Source organism: Chaetura pelagica, unplaced genomic scaffold (genome assembly GCF_000747805.2).
Source record: "Chaetura pelagica isolate M959 unplaced genomic scaffold, ChaPel_1.0 scaffold10, whole genome shotgun sequence".
Classification (NCBI taxonomy): Eukaryota; Metazoa; Chordata; class Aves; order Apodiformes; family Apodidae; genus Chaetura; species Chaetura pelagica.
The window spans coordinates 966,816-984,206 of NW_009952263.1; the positions used below are offsets into that span (position 1 = coordinate 966,816).

The 17,391-nt window shown below is 41.1% G+C and overlaps 1 protein-coding gene across 1 annotated transcript in view; it reads right to left on the bottom strand.

The window, feature by feature from the left end:
* The window catches only part of SH3BP5 (SH3-domain binding protein 5 (BTK-associated)), a 51,261-nt gene that overhangs the window by 33,157 nt on the left and 713 nt on the right, over positions 1 to 17,391 (bottom strand). The window contains exons 2-4 of the mRNA XM_010007601.1: positions 17,335 to 17,388; positions 15,124 to 15,186; positions 4,733 to 4,861 (exon numbers count right to left, since the gene is read on the bottom strand). Of these exons, the coding sequence (XP_010005903.1) occupies positions 4,733 to 4,861; positions 15,124 to 15,186; positions 17,335 to 17,388 (246 nt within the window). The remainder of the gene's footprint in view (positions 1 to 4,732; positions 4,862 to 15,123; positions 15,187 to 17,334; positions 17,389 to 17,391) is intronic.

Genomic DNA, 17,391 nt, shown 5'->3' on the forward strand with positions numbered 1-17,391 from the left:
GAAATATCCATTCCCGCCTGTTTTCAAAGTGTTTTGAGACAAAAGGGTGCTGCTTAAGAAAGTATGCCAACAACATGAGAAGAATCAGTTGTAAAGCTGAACTAAGGAAGAGTGACCCAAGAGGAAGCAGAACATGCACACCCTTCAGCACGCTGCTCTCTGAGCAGTTATAAGGGTTAGTAAGAGACATAGATAGGTAAGACTTAGCCTACATCTTCCCTTTATTTTCATCTGAAGCGAGTTCTCTGACATTCTTTTGTAAAAGCTAAATGAGGCACAGGGTGAGGGGAACATCACAAAGCAAAACTATGTCCCTCCCAAATAAGCTCAGTACTAAAGCTGAGCAAAGCATCCACATCTACTCCCAATCTGAGCCAGTACTGGGGACTAAAACATAACTTCACTCTCCAAAAAAAATGTTCAGTAATAGGAGCTAAAGCTTAACTAGAAGCAACGCTCCCAGGGCTCTTATTCAGGCTGGGGTCACTGCAAAAGCATGGATTGTTCTGTTTGTGGGAGTGGGTGGGAACATGTTTTTATCAGATTTTTTTCTGCCAGCAGAAGCAAGGCAGAAAGGCAAGTCCTTCTGTTCAGTTTGTCCCTGGCTTCACAAGTGATGACATACGGGTAACAGTGTTTTAATGGCACCTCTCACCCCATGACCCCAAAGTGCTTTCACTTCCCTTAATGAACTCTGCTTCACAGCAGCTTGACAGCTCCATTATACATGGGAACTAAGAGACAAAATAATTCATCTATGCCATGCAACAGCACAAAGTCAGCTCCTACCAGCCCAATGATTTATGCAATAGACCACACTTGGTTTTGTACAGCATCTTGCCACAGAGCACGCTGTCACTGGGGAGGTGACACACTTCTCTGACCCCATCACCTGCTCAGACACTGTTGCAGACACCATCTCATAGGTGCTTTCTATCCCCAGCCCTGCAAAATGCCAAGTCAACAGTGGCTCAAGGCACTCCTCACCTCAGAGGCTCAAGACCTACACTGTTGTTTAGAACTTCACCCTTCCTACCCATTACCTTTGAGCAAGAAAAGTTTTAATTCTCTGAGAAGTGAACCTGAGAAGCACATTACAAACGAACCAAAAAAAACCCCAAACCATCAGACATGGGAACATCACCTTTCCCAACACTTAGAACCTGGATCACCTTCTGGATGATAGGACTTTCATATTGCTGCAACATGGTTATTGCTTGTGTACATGCACAATCCTCTGCTATAAGACAAGGTTCTTCCAGGGAACATGTGCATTATGGACTAAGTTAAAGAACAACATGAAAAGACAACGTGCTAAATGCAAAATAAAAAAAAATAAAAATTACTGCCTTGGTACCAACAGATAGCATGCTGATTCCCTGTGCCACCACTTCAAAGGACAAAGCACTCAAATCCTAACAGTAAGGGACCAGTGTTCTATTAAAGCAAAGTTTCACCCCAAGATAGGCCAAGCTGAAATTGTCTTGGCACACATTACACAAACGAGATGCTACAGGACTCTTGCATGGGAGAATTATTTTGTTTTGAATTCTATGTTTTCTGGCAACAGAGCATTGCACAAGATAGGGATAAGGGTGAGGAGACAAAAGGGCTTAAGGTCCTAAAGCTTCTCCAGGGAATTACTTGACTTAGTGACTTGAATTTTGCTGAACCCACATCAGTGCCCTCATAACTTTTTAACGACTTTTATCTTAAAAAATTTAAACATGCATTTCCAGAAGAGAATCATGCTGTTGCCAAGTGAAAACAAGTATTATTAAATACATCTTGCATCAATCAACTCACCCTACCAGCTGGCATCTTATATACAAGGAACTCCGGACAAGTCCCGCACTTCAACCAAACTACCTGTCATTAATTCTGCAGTTCTTTGTTCCCAGAAGACTTCAATTTATAGGTCATACTTTTACTTCCCTTTAATGAGAACAAACGAGAATTTACTCTTCCCTTTCTCTTACAAGCTCAGTCATGCATTTTCCCCTTATTGTTTAATTAAAGCTATTTCAACCGCTGAGAACCTTGTGCCTATGTTTTCTGAGGCAGCCTAATGACTAAAATAACTGTAAAGACAGAAGGTGGAAGAGAGCCTTCAGAGGCTAGATGTTTCAATAAATTTGAACAGAAAAATATCAAGCTATTCCCATGCTTTCTCTACAATTTTACAAGTCAAAGTATAAAATAAAGATGTGGGCTGGCACCTAAACAGAGAATCATGGAATGGTTTGGGTTGGAAGGGACCCTAAAGATCACCTAGTTGCAACCACTCTGCACGGGCAGGAATACCTCCCACTAGACCAGGCTGCTCAAAGCCTCACATTAACATGTTAGTATTCTGGTTCATTCCTCCAGTTTCATTATTTCCCTACCCACTCCTTCCCCTGCTTTAATATAGCAAATTTGTTTAAAGTTAAACAGAACTTTCCTACTCTAAATTCAGACTAGAAAAACTCCTTAGGCAGATGCTCTACTGATGATTTGTACTAATCTTTCCAGTCTCCTGGTTTCTAGGTAGATTTGCTGTCCTCCAATGCCAATATTCCTCTTGGCCCTCACATTTTCTATTTCAAGATTTTATTAGACAAGGAGTCAATAGGAAAACAGAGACTCTCTTCAAGCTCTGTCCACTGAGCGGATAAAAAGAAGGAGCTCTGGTCCATGACCAGCTCCATGACACAAAATAGAAAAAAGTTAAATGAACAGCTAGAAGGGGAATCCCTGTTTTAAAAAGATAAAATGCTATCAAGGAATGAAGAGAAAATTGAGTTTATTGCAAATTAGCAGATCTTGGATAAACAGCATTTAAACCTAGCTAATGATAGAATGAACTGAGAGAAAAAGTTGGTTCTTTCTAACAAGTAAATACTAGAGCAGTTACTCTACAAACCTAGGGACCTTTAGTGGTCTTGAACTCGCGTAACTATTCAGTCATGACTATTGCAGCCAGTATTTCAGAGGTAGCAAATATGTAGTAATAAAAACTTCCACTTTCAGGACATAATCTGCTGCCAGCTTCAGGACAAAGTTCACTGCTCTCAGTGCCTGATGTTACAGATCTCAAATACATCTGCATTTTTTGTACTGCAGGGTATGCATCTCTACCATTGACTTTTCCAAGTATAACTCTTGAAATCCTATGCATACTGTGCCTTACATATCTATTTATAGTAAAAAAAGTATATGACGATATTCAAAGAAGGGTTTTGGGATTTATTTTTTTTTAATTGCCCATACTAATTAACAGAATGTAAACAATTCCTTGTTCTTCTTTTGTCACTAACTTTCTTTCTTTCTGTATGATGCTACCAGTTTATCTCTAACACACACCATAGACTCCATGAGCAATCTCAAAGCAGAGCTTACCTATTTGCTATGCTGCTTCCATAGCCTAGAGGATTAAACCTAATAACCCCTACAACTCATCCCCGCTGCCTGAGACAACAGCTCCAAAACAATGCCAGACAATTTAAGGGATCAAAATGCTCATATATTATCTTGTGTGTCACATCCCATGAACCCAATTCCTGCTTTGTCAGCTTTCAAAACAATGAAGTTTGCATTCATGCCTCCCTTTCCTGTTCCTTGTTCTGAGGATGTATTTATTCTCTTTTCTCTCTCCACTTACCCTGCAAGTTTACTTTCTGCCTTCTAGCACATGCCTACACTACTTTTCTCATCCCTCAACCTCATCCCCTACCTATTTTTACAAACAAAATCCTTTTGTAATTTCCATTTGTTTCACACATGCGACCCCATCTCTCGCTCTCCCCTTGAACATAATCACATCCTGGCTACCCAGCCACAGATGCCACCCTGCACATCCTTCCAGCCAAGCACAGAAGCAGCAGCTCTAGGCAACTCTTCCTCTACTTCTGCTTCTCCTTGACTCAAGAGAAAGTAGAAGTAGCACCCAGGAACCACCTGCCCCTTGGGGAAAATACAAAAAAGCCTGAAACCATCAAATTCCATTATAGACAGCAAGCAGATGCACTGCCTAAGCCACCACGTGCTCAACTCCCAGCTACTTTTTCCCTAATGTAGGGAAGCTGCCTGGCATTTCACAAGCTTGCTTGCTCTCTATGCAGCCAGTAGATCAGACCTTTACCCCCACACCTCACCCTTCCCTGCCTCAGCCATACAGGCCTCTCAATAGTCAAGTAGTAGCTGGGGGACGGGAGGTAAGGTTCTGATGACAGTACAGAAAGTAGAGCTCAGTTTCTCCCCAGACCAACACACGTCGGAGCCACATTTAGCACGTTCCTGCTTCAGCCTGATATAATCAGCACCAATCCCTGCAGGTTTCCCCAAGTCTGTCCCACTCCAGTGTCTTTCTCAGCAGCTTCCAACTGCAGCCATTTAGCTGCTAAGCATTTTGCTTGAAGAAGAAAACGCAGATTCAGGAAGTCCACACTGTAGTTTGAAATAACTACAGCTACTGATAGGAAAGAGCAGGGCTCTGAATGGTCATTTATAACAAGAGGAGAACAGAACTAGAGTTTTGCTATAGCTTTTCCTGGATTGAAGAACATGTGCAGCCGTTGATGTGAAGAAACACATTTTTGCCATTGATTCACACGGCTGACATGCAACTCAAGACATAGACCAGTGTCAGCCAAGTGCATATGCTTAAGTTGTTATTAATAGCAAGAAAGCAATGCAATCAGTATGTGCTCTCCAACGGCCAGCACGAGCTTATAAGGCAGAAAGTTCTCACCTGTCTGGCCACCCTTCGAGCTTCCCAGTAAGGTTTAGAGTCTTCTACAGCTTTTCCGATCTTCTTTACCAGTTCATCCAGTTTTACTGTTGCTTCAACCAGCACGGAGCGGAACTTCTGGCGTGCATCCTTCAAAACATTGCAGAAAGGAAAGAAGGGACAAAAAAGGGTTAGAGCTTTGGAATTTATTTCTACCTGTTTGTTCTTGCCTTCAGGTTGCTCTTTAGATTCACACATGAACTGACACATTCAAAACAGTTACTGGCATTTGGACTAAACCAGAATTCTTTAGTAGAGGTAATAATAGGAACCCAGAACCACATCAGAAAGCTAGCATCCTGGACACCAACTTTTTGTCTTTCAGAGACAGCTTTCATACAAAGCCTGCAACAGCCTGTGCTAGATGTCACCTCTGGCAGGATTTCTCAGAGAGGAATAGCTTGTAAATTGCTCACTCAGTAAGAAAGCAAACAGCAGCATGACAACTTCTGAGAGGCAGTTCAATGGCAAAAACATCTCATCTAGACAACGCTAGAATGGGGCTAGCAGGCAGGCCAAATCCCCAGAGCAGGCTGGCAAATCAGCTGGAGTCAGCAACTTCAAAACCTTAGCATATCACACCCCTAGTACTGTTCCATCTCACAGTGCAGACAAGGATGGACAGCATCTGCTTTCTGCAGGAAGAAATGGACAGTTCCCACATGGCATATTTTCAAGTCAGCTGCTCCTTCCTTTTGTAAACACACCTACTCACTTTAACAGCTTCCAGGTCCTTGTGGCAAGACTTCCTGCCATAAAAGCACATCTTTTCAGCTATGGTTTGTATCAACGGGTAAGGATGCCTACTTCCCATTTGATTGTTACTATTTACTACATTTAAGAAAAGTAAATTCCAGCCACTTCAAAACTGGATGAGCTGTCCTCTTTACATGATTAGCTGAAGCATTTAAAATACTTTCTCTGCTGCACTGAAATTTCCATATCTCTTACCAAAGTGATTCCGATTTTGATCTCAGCATCCAACACAGACTCTAAATCAATGGAATTATTGCAGAGTGATGCAAATTCAGGCTGGGACCTGGCCCAGGATTTAAGGAGACGAAGAAGGGCCATGTGAGCTCTTGACAAGTCTTGTAGTTCTAATTAGAGAGCAGGATTTATGCAGACTGCTGGAGTGACGTGCTGATTATCAGGAAGCAGCTGGCTTGAAGAAGTGCTCTTAATTCAGGACGTTTTTGTCATTAGTGTTGAGGATTTCTCGAATGCACACCTGTTTATTCACTGGAAGAACTAAACATTGGAACTAATGGTCCACTATGGTCTCAGAAGTGGAAAAAACTGCAATAACACATCCGTTCTTTATAGAAAAAGCAACACACTTCACTAAATGCTTCTTTGCTTCCTTTTTAGTGTTACCTCAAATGGTAACCAACAGTAATACTCTAGTCCAATGTAAATAGCTTCAGACTCTTAAGGTACTCCAATTTATTCCAAGGAAGTATTCAAATGGGTAACAAGGTAAAAAATTGATAATTAAATGAACATTAACTATATTTTATTAACTCCAACCCAGTCAATAATCTCATTTCTTAGTGAAAGCCTGAAATGTATCATTCAAACAATATGTATTGAGGTAATGGTTTTCTCAGTGAGAAGAGTTTGAATATTTTCACTTGAAGAACTGGGAAATATATGGTTCACTGGTCAAAATGAGTTTCGTAAGTAACTTAAATCAGATTGCAAACACAATGACTAAACTGCAAGAAAACCATTAAGTACTGAAGTATATTTAACAAAAACATTTTTCCTACAAGTGCAGGAAGAAAATTAAAAACTCATTTCTAAATGAGTAGGCCTGAAGGTTTGCTTTTCATTTTCTTTGTGAAAACTGCATATTAGGATATTGTTGTGGAAAGTTAAAGACAAACAAAAATGTATATGCATTAAATAAAGTCCTATGCATTAATTCATAAAAAAATTCCATTCCCACATGTGTAAGATAAGCACTTGGAACAAGGAAACCATCACTACCAAATCTTTACTTGGAGAGCTACCTCAATTTTTTTCATGTAATACATACGTGCACTCTTACCCAGTAGGAAAATGAGGACTACTCTCCACATGCAGTTTAAAAAAGAAAAAACAAACCAAAACACACCAAGGATAAAATGGTCAAACTAAGAGCAACTTCTGTACCCATTAACCTCCCACCAACTCAGAAGGACATACAAATTACTAAACTGTAACTAATCCTGCAACTGACACCTGAGGCACAGGCCTTGCCAAATGGCTGAGCACATTTTTACCCAAGAGTACAGCCCGACTTGACCCAGTAGCTAGTTACACAGAATGTGGAGCTTCAGCTGAAGACTGTACTGGTGTGAAATTCCGGTTTATAGTTTTCCCCAAAAGAGGCCTGCTTCCTGTTTTGAGGCTGTATTTGGGTCTGGCCATCCTAAATTTTTCCAGTGAAAACGAAAATGAAACTCAAAACACTCCAGAACTCTATACCCATGTCATCTATCGCGACTTATTTTAAATTACATTTATTCTCAGGCTCCTCTGACTGACAGGAACACAAGCCTGCGGGTTCCACCACCTTCTGCATGAGAGAACAAGCAGATGCTCACACTCTGCTGGGATCAGACCCCTTACCAAAGGTTTCCCTTTGGACACAGCAACAAGATACTGTGGTCTCTGAGAAGGTGTTATGTCAAACCCTTGTCCTCTTCTGCACTACACACCCATTTTTACTACACACCACTTTTACTCTCCACTAGCCCCAACTACACTACAAAAACAAACAAACCCACATTGTGTATCTACACTGTGTGTGCTCCTGTGGCAACCCAAAGCATTGGCACCTCCCAGCCTCCTCCATCCAGACCGATGCAGCTCTCAATGTCTCGGTGATCACCGGGAACTGTGGCAACATCTACCAAGAACAGGGGCATGGATCTCTCCAGCTGCACGCAGCATCTTCGCCCTGCCACATGCTGTCAGAACATCTGTAAAACTCATCACCCTTTGGACAGCACAAAATTCCCCTGACAGGTGCCCCTGGGGATGTTTAAATAAGAAATACAGATGTAGTAGCTATTTTTACTCTGCACGTGGAACTGGGGAGGTCAGAAGCACCAAGGCAACCGCACCAGAAGCCTTGGTGCACTTACTACCTACATGATGTGAAAAGTGCATTGGTGGTTCATGGAAGGGATGGGCATATGGTCAGGGCAATACCTTAGGAATCAATTTAATTCCCTGTTCTATGTCCAGCTTTCTGTGTTACTGTCAGTGAGACACTGACACATGCGTGAAGTGGTTCAAAGCTATAAATACTCTTAATAGTGTTTTCTGCAAGAACACTCAAGTCAAAAACTTAAGAGGCCCAGGAACAGCACAGCAGCCCAGTTCAATGGTCCCCAGCAGGAGCAAAGCTTTACATCTATTAGGAAGACGATCACATCACCTTCAACTTATAAAATCCTCTGGTGTGATGTACCTACCTACAAGTGCTACTACTTAACTGTCAAAACTCTCGCTTCATTCAGATCTTTATCTAGCACACACAGATAACAGAGAACACGAAAGATGGCAATTCCTGCAATTTGCTGCTGTGAGCAAAACCAACACAGCACAGGCCATGCAATTTTTCTAGCTCAGTCTTCAGTTCCTGGTTTCTGTATTTCAGTTCCTTGAAGGATGATGAGAAATGCTAGTTTTTGATAAAAGCAACAACAGAGCCTTAGGTACAAACTCTGTGAGTCACACTCAGGTTTTTTAGGGATTTTTTTTATTTTTCAAAAAAACCCACATGGGTTTATTTTTCTCATCACTGCACTGAATACATACACAGACCAGATAAATTGTAACAGAAGCAACAACTACAAAATACATCTCAAACACTCAGACAACATTTCAAAAGCACATTTTCCCCTCTACTCGCTCATAAACTTCTGCGACTGCTTCTAAGAACACCTTGGTACTGATTTAGCAAACAGGAAGACAATACTGAAAGCTGACTCGCTAACATTTCCAATGTTTTCTCCCTCCTATTTGCTCAAATGGGATGATGATAAACCTTTTTATAGATGGACAAAATTCCATTAGGGCACTTACCCTCAATGTGTATAACAAGGTGAAAAAAAAAAAAAAAAAAGGAACAGCTGAAACTTCTCACTTAAGTTCCAGTCATAGTAACTAGACTCTCACTAGCTAGGGAGGTTTGTCGTACATGTGTTCTAGCAGACATAGCACTTGGTGCACCACTTCCAACAGCACCAGTTTACTTCTCAACATCTTGTTCTACGGCTGCAAGAGCTCCACTCTCATCAGCTTTCTTCTTGGAAATCCTTAGCACATTGCTCCCAAATGTCATATTTCACAAGGACATTTTTAGGGAGCATGCCAGACTTCTACCCTATATATGCTTTCGCTGCAATAGGTGATTATTAAAAGTCAACTTTATTTCCAGTAACTTGCTGTTGGGCAGCTATTTGCTACTGCATCAAGAGGGACCACACTTGACACCAGGCCATTCATACAGCAATGTTTGGAGACCCATCCTCAAATGTAGAAAAAACTCAAATACAATTTTACAGGTACACTGCACCCGTTGGAGAATAAAGCATGCTTGTTTTTCTTTTTCATAAGTAATGGTGATGAGCTGGTGTTAGATGCCAGATGCCAGGCAAATAACTATTTCTGCCCCTCAAATGAAGCATACATTTTCAAACAATTTTCTTTCTTGAATGAACTTAACACATCAACTAGCTATGAAACATCTTAATACCAAGCACATCTAAATTTCATTTACAAAGGTTGTCCTACGACCTTGCTGATAATTTGCTGTGCAGAACCTCTGACAACCCATTAAACCAACCTGGGAGGGGGATGGGAAATGAAATTGCTGACTGAGAGACAGGCTTCATCTATTTCCAAGTGGCAGGTGGTATCCATACCTGCCACCTCCTCCTGCAGAGACCTATCAGCTGCAAAATCTCATTTCCAAGTTAAGATCACATCAGTAGCAATAATGTCCAAGTATGAAAGTAGATAGGCTTCCTAATTACATACACATGAGACAGATGCACATGCATGTGCTCAGAAATCTACATCAGAGGATCGAACAGGTTCATGACATTTTTAACACCTATTTGGTGCCTGAGCAGTTAAAGTAAACCAGACTGACTACCAAACCTTAAATCAAAGCACAAGGAGGGGGTTAAGTAACATCTCAATTTTTAAGAATGGGGTAAAGTAATATTTATTTTTTTCCACACAGCTACTAATTTGCCATCTAAGACCAATAAAAATCGGTATTTGGAAGTTGCTTGCAGGCATTTACAGACTGAGACTACAAATATACTGGTATTTTTAGTCCTCTTAGAAGACAGGAAATTAGGCAGGGGAAGGCACAAGATTTCTCTGCCTAGCCCTTCCTCACTCCCTTCATCTAGAAACCCATCTCTGCTTCAAGAACATGAATCAAGTAAAGCCCTTTGACTCATTCCGGTGACAAAATCTTTCCAGAGCCACAGCAGAGGAAGGAGCCTTTCCTTACTCATCCATGGATAGAAAGCAGAAGCCAAAACAACACACAATACCCACACAGGAGTCATTTCCTTAGAAAACAAGTAGATAATAGAGAGACATGGAATGATATGTCAAATCCGTCATGCGTGTGTATCGCACTCAAAAAACCACCAGGTACACCAGCCAGTGAGCTGCTTCTCCCTTATCTGTGTACTCTTTTATGGACACTGGAAAAATGCTGCAAAAGGATGCTGATAAGGTGGTGGATGTTTCTACAGACAGACGTTTCCCCAAGCCAAGCAGGCATCCTCAGAATGCTATTCCTGCCACAGACAGGCCATTTCTCCAAAACTTGAAAGACTGAGCTATTTTGTTTTTTAAAAAGTTGAACTGCAATTCTTGTGTGACAGGGTCAAAAGCTTGAGCTTTACCCCAAACCCAAGTATTTTAGTGAGGAAGGAAGAAGAGCAATTCTAAATAAAATAGCCCTTCTCCTACTGAGAGGGATTCAATTGCTGACGAGGCACCCATGTGAAAGCGCAGCACAGCTGATACATCCCTTTCCTCTGGCTCTGTCCAACACCAACCCAAGATGACCCTTAGGATAAATCCAGGACTAAAAGTATCACGAAGACTTGAAGATCAGAACTACAGGACCTAGGAAAGCATACCAAAAAAATGATCCTAACAAGGTCCTACTTAAAACAAGCATAGCTGAAAGCAGCACTGTTTAGCTCTAGTTTTCATGTGCATTTGTCTCCCCTTAATAAACTTTGGCAAGCTTATAGCTCCAGCAACAAAAAACCTCTCACTAATAAAAACCACATTTGGGATAGCTTGGATTCCAGTGGTAATTTTAATGGTATGTGTTATATTTCCTCTCCCCACAATGCTGCCAGAGGGTCCCTGGGTGGATTTGTTGCATCTGACTTATACTTTCAGGAGCCAGTCAAAGATGCTTGTTAGTTAGCTGGACAGGCAAGACATGCACATTTGTTAAATACATTTGCAACTCCTGCTGCGAGTTCAGCTGGAGATACATTTCCAACATACAGGAAAAGAAGCTGAAATAGCAAGGCGCTGCTCTAACTTGGATTTGGCCAAAACATACTCATATCTCCACTACAAGATGTTTCCCCCACCCTTTCACTGACACTTCAAACATAAACAGGGACGTTAGCAAAGCCAGGTGTTAAATCTCTCGGAGGACCCTTCCCATCCTTTTGCTGTGTCAGTAATGCTCAGTGTTGCACTTAGTACGAAAAGCATTATGGATTTTAAATCAAGCCTAATCAAAGATTCATTAACAGGCAATACATTAACGCAACATATAACCACCAGCCACCCGGTGCCCTTTAGCAGCTCCACAAGTCCTGAACAGGCTGTGAGCATCAGCAGGGTCAGGGTATTTCTCCAGGGCTTAACAGCATAGGTCAAAAGGGCAAAAAAAAATATGAGTAATTCGATCAAGTAAAAGAAAAGATGCAGACAACTTCAATATATCTGTTCAAGTCCCAGCACACATGTAAATCCACCCCTCCCACAGGTGGCTAAGGGTGCAGAATTAACTTTTTAAGCTTTTTAAAGCTTAAAAAAAGGCAGGCCAATGAACTTAAAACAGATCACATGGCAGTCTGGGTGCAGAACTTTAAAAAAGAAACAAAATTTAAAAAGGTAGGCAGCTCAACTTACAACAGAATTCTTCATTTTATCACCTCTGTGAGCAGCAAATGCCAATATTATCTACCTCATTCAAACATGGACCTATCTGTGGCCACACCAAGAATACACAGTCTCAAAACCCTAGAAGCTTCTACTTATCTTAGCCCCATAACATTTCCATCAGGTAAAGCAGCATTTTTACTTCCATTTTGCTGATGCAGACCTGAGGCACACTAAGAACAAAAGCATAGGGTCTAGAAGCATTTACTACCTACAGCATTTTTTTTTTCCCAGAGAATGGGAATGGAAGACAGTCAGCAGCCCCATTAAGAGCTACAGGAAGACCAAAACAGACTCGCAGCAGTTGGGTGCCACAGGGTTACTCTTCCAGCTTATCGGTGAGTACATCAAGTCAAAAAAACATGGGTGTCTTTTTCAGAACTTCCTTCAAAGAAATATACCTTCAACTCAAACACTCCTGTTGCTTTTCCAGATTGTTCCAGGGAAAAATTCAACAATGGGAATGTATGGACCACAGAGTAATGCTAAAGGAAGCTGGCAATCAGCATCTTGTGCTGTAAATAGCCTAATGATAGTGTCTGTGTTCCCACTAAAGTCAACTATAATCAGATATTGAGAAGAAGAAAATAATAATAGGGTAAATATAACTCCATTGGGTGGTTAAAACAAACAAGAAAAAAACAAAACAAAACAAAAAAACCACCTCATGTATGAAATATCTTGCAATAGCAGCACCACCACAAACTAGGAAGAGGTAGGAAGAGGTAGCAAGAGGGACTCAAAGCAGCTAATAACAACCAAAATGGTAAGACTTCAAAGGCAAACTCAGCATGGCTTTCCCAGAAGCCCAAGTTTTCAGCAGCATTCAAGGATTTTGGAAGCCTTTGAAGCAGAATTATGCCAGTTCTAAATTCCTCCTTCCAAACTCTGGATTTATCCTATAAGGCTGCTTGGCAAAGCCTTCTTTTCTTCTCCAGAGTATGAAAGCAGGGATTTTCTTCTACCCACAAGTGTTCTTTTTTTAAGTATCTTCCTTCAGGAAAGGTCTTAAGTCCACTTAAAATGTATTTATCAACATGTATATAAATTAAGCCTTGCTTACATCATCGAACTACATTTTGTCCTCAAAATTTAAGCAGATCAAAAATAATTACAATCTTTCCGGATTAAAAATTATGCAGTTGTATGATACCATAAACTGGCTTCAATTCAGTAACACTTTTGGATGAAAAGCAGCAAGGCAGCATGTCATGAAAGCATAGTAGTGATGATATTTCAACTTAATTCCATCAAACAGTTCTTCCAGTAAGTACTACAGACAGACCTGTGGTAAACATTTAATGGCACAGGGGTAGAAAGCATACAATCATTCTCTGCACTGACACCTAGTATTTCTTTGGCTAATTAAAGTAAGCCACAATAAGATCAAGCTAACGTGGAAACACTACTCTTTTATTTACAGTGATATATCCAGTAGCCTTTCAGGCTTTAGAGCTCGGCGTGGGTCACATACAGAGTAGCTACAAATCTCCAGGCTCTGCAAACAGTTGAACACATGAATAATTTTAATCAAGCAGTAAAATCCCATCTTAAGTCATTGGGACTTAATGAGTATGCATCTGCATTATTATTACTATTCTATCTGCTTCATAATATGTCCTCAGTGCAAGGTTATGACAAGATTAATGAAATCCAGGCAACTATCCATAGCACCATCTTTCAATTTCAGTACCTCAGCATGAAATAAGGAGACTGAAAAGATATATATTTTTTTTCAGTATATGTATATAAAGAGTCTTGAAGTCAAATTAATTGCTACTGCTGCAGACTAGCATACTGATTTTTAAAGTTCACTCATAAAATTTAAATCAAGCTAGTGACACTGAACAGATTTCACAGTTGAAATATAGTTTAATTTTGCATAACAAATTGTCCACCATTCCACTAAGTTTATTTGCCAATAAATGCATGATCTACACAGGACAAAGCACAAAAAAATGCAAACAAGCGGTCAGAAGAGAATAGCCACGTGACAAGGCTGCTTTGTTTCCAAATAAGTTCATAACCCTGTATTCTGTTTGGTGCACACAATGGATAACCCGATATTTTAAAGTACTACCAGGAACCACCCCATGTTTCACATACCCGTAACTCATGAAAACACACATGCAAGAAAAAAAAATAAAATCAGTGCAGACTTTGAAATTTTGAAGATGCAGAACAGAAATCTATAGGTAAACTTTCATATTATGGTCATCACTGCAATCGCAGCATGTTTTGATACAGTAGTCAATATTGTAGTGTTGCTAAAATTATTTAGGATGTAAAGCAGCATTTTATGCCAGTTTTCCCCTAGCAGCATACTCATCTAACACTTCCACTGGCCTTATCTTCTTTGTTTCACAGTTAACAAAGGAAAATTTAGACACACAGGTAGGACAGTTTGATTTATTGTTAGATCAATAACACTGAGCCTTCCTGATGCTCTCAGGCACATGGTGTGATTCTTGGGGTGTCCTACACAGGGACTGAAGTTGGACACAATGATTCTGATGGGTCCCTTCCAACTCAGCATATTCTACAATTTCTACAATTCTATGAATAACTACCAAGTAACTAAAGCTCAAATTTGGAGAACTTTCAATTATATTTTTAAGTGTTCAAGAAACCCTCTTTGTCCATCTAGGAAGTCTTTTGCTTCAGCTCCTTCAACATTCCTTCATTACTTTCCTTACTTGGAAAGTGATGACAAAAAAGGCAAAACTAACAAGCTAAAAAAAAAAATTGGCCACTAGGGAGGAGATCCTGGCAGGTAACTGTACAGCAAGGACCTCTTAACTGAACAAACTTTCACTGTCTATAATCAGAAGAAAACAAACCCAGAACAGTGACTCATTAAAGCAGAACTCGTCTAAGTTTAGTTTCAAAACCTAAAAATAAGGTTTGGCAGTGGGGGAGTGGGGCTCTCCACTGAACATTTTTACACTCTGTCTTCTCCCGTTCTGTTCCAGCTGTTGGCTCAATTTACACCTTTAAAAATCACCACCAGACTCTTGCTACCAAATTACCGTTCAGGGTGGCAAAATTCAGGGGCCAACCTGGTCAAAAATACTGTTCTTGTTTCTCACAAAATCCAACATGCACAAAAGGAAATGCAAGAACGATTTCTGTACCTCCAGCTCCGTCTCTCTGCGATTGATATCATCAGTAGATTGATTTAGTTTTTCCAGCTCCCCCTAGAAAGAAAGAAAAGTCAAACGCATATTAAGGAATCAGAGGAAAACAGGTTTCTGAGAAGGCTCATTCAGCATCCTCACTGAACGCTCAGAAGGGCTGTGGCTTACAAATTCAGAGAAAAGAGGAAACCCTGACACATTTTGAACAACTTTACCAGTTTTTCTATTTTGCTACTTACAAGAAAAATAATCAGAGAAGCTCTATAGTTTTATTTTAAGGCAGAACATTTCCTGTTCTGTCTTATTCCTCGCTATTAAAAATAAACATAAGATACCAGAAGTTCCATCTTGTTAATCAATATAGTCAGTACCTGCTGGTTTCCAGTGAGATACACACACACACCTCCCAAAAGGATTAGCATAAAGATAGTACTATCAAGACGACATACAGTGAAAGCACAGCACTGATAAGAAATGTGTCTTGCAACATGACAGGCATTTGATTGTGGGTTTTGGCAAACCATTTTATAACACAACCAGTCAATGGGACACACGATTATGTTTACTCAGTCTGCCTTCATGCCAGCATTCTGCTCTCTTAACAGCAAAAACAAAGGTGTTAAATACCTTGAATAAATATTTACTAGGGGTGGTGTTGGCATGAATGAAGTTACTGTAAAAACAAAGTTCATTCTTAATTACTTTCTTACCACAAAAAGCAACCCTCAGGAGCAGACTCCAATAGCCTTCTTTATTGGAGCAACATGTTACACCATGTGAGATCCAATGATTTCAACAGGAGTGTTCTCTAACTCCAACCTTATTTAATTTTCACCCAGTGTAACAGAATCTGCCTTGAAACGTTCCGCTGAATAAACCAAACACTGTAAATTGATTGTCACTTGAGCCATTTCCCTCTAGATTACATGACTCTGGTTTACAGAAAGGAATTAATCTCAACAGTTTAGTTCTCCCAGGAAAACCTCGGAGGTCAGATTTCATTTCCAGCTCCCAGGATTTGGAAAATACATATTTGCACATTCATGTTTTCGGAAACAGACACGTACTAAGAAATTGCTTAACTGCCTTTTACTGCAAGGCTAAGAACATTAAGCCTCTCCAGGAGGAAGACACAGCAGCCTGTTTTGTCAACCGAACAGAAAACTCCACAAAAAATACAGTTTTACCAAGAAAGTGCAAATCAGGTCCGGGGAAAACATGCTGCAAGTCTAATAAGGCCAAAATCAGATCAATATCCACTACCAGAGCTCAGCTTCTTGCAGTCAGGACAGTTACAGGCCAGCTCTCGGCTGAGGGCCTCGCTCTGTGCAACCATGTTTTATGAATTTTGCAATCGCTTTGCTCAGCCCTGGAAAAGAAACGCTCACTGTGGAGAGAAGAATGACAATTACAGCAAGGAGGGCCCTACGCCAAGGGATCCGTCCTCCCAGCAATGTGCACACACGCTTTTATATTCGCTCCTGACAAACGGTCCCGGCAGCACTGGAGGCAAGAGGCACAAATCTGCAGAGACCTAAACACACGTTTTATTTCGGGGACCCCTGCGTGCTCGAGTTTTCACCAGGCAACGGTCAAGAAGCCACTGATCGTGGGGAGAAAAGCTTCGCTTAGGGAACCATGCAAGAACAACAGAAAGCATTTTAGAAGGCGTTCATACAGAGGAAACGCCATCCAGCACTAAAGATCCGTTTTCTTTTTTAATTAAAAAAAAAGAATAAAAATAGTAATTGCAATAAAAATCTGTTTTCCCCCCCAAATTACGAATTTCTGAGCACCAGCCCTGCCCCACGACCAAGGTCAGGCTGCCGTGGTCAGACACAGCAGGGGAGGGGGAGCTGAGCGGGAGGAGAAGGAAGGAGCCCCAGGGGTAACAAAGGGCCGGGGCGCCCCGGGGCCCCTTCCCCCGCACCCCGCACCCCGCAGAGGCTGCGGGGCTGCCCTGCCCCGCCGCCCGGCCGGGGCCGACAGGCACAGATACATAGAGAAAACATCTATATATGCTGGGGGAGGGGTTGGGGCATACGTGTGTGTGTGCATGCGTGTGGATTAGAAAGCGAAAAGAATAATAATAATAATAATAATTTAAAAAAAGACAGTCACTATAACCATTCTGCTCCAGACCCAGAAAATCAACGTAAAAATGAACAGCACCACCCCGCCCCCTTCCCCTTCTTCCCTGTCCCTCACCTGGATGCGGGGATCCACCTCCTCTTCCTCCTCCTCCTGAGGCCGCGGGGCATCCTC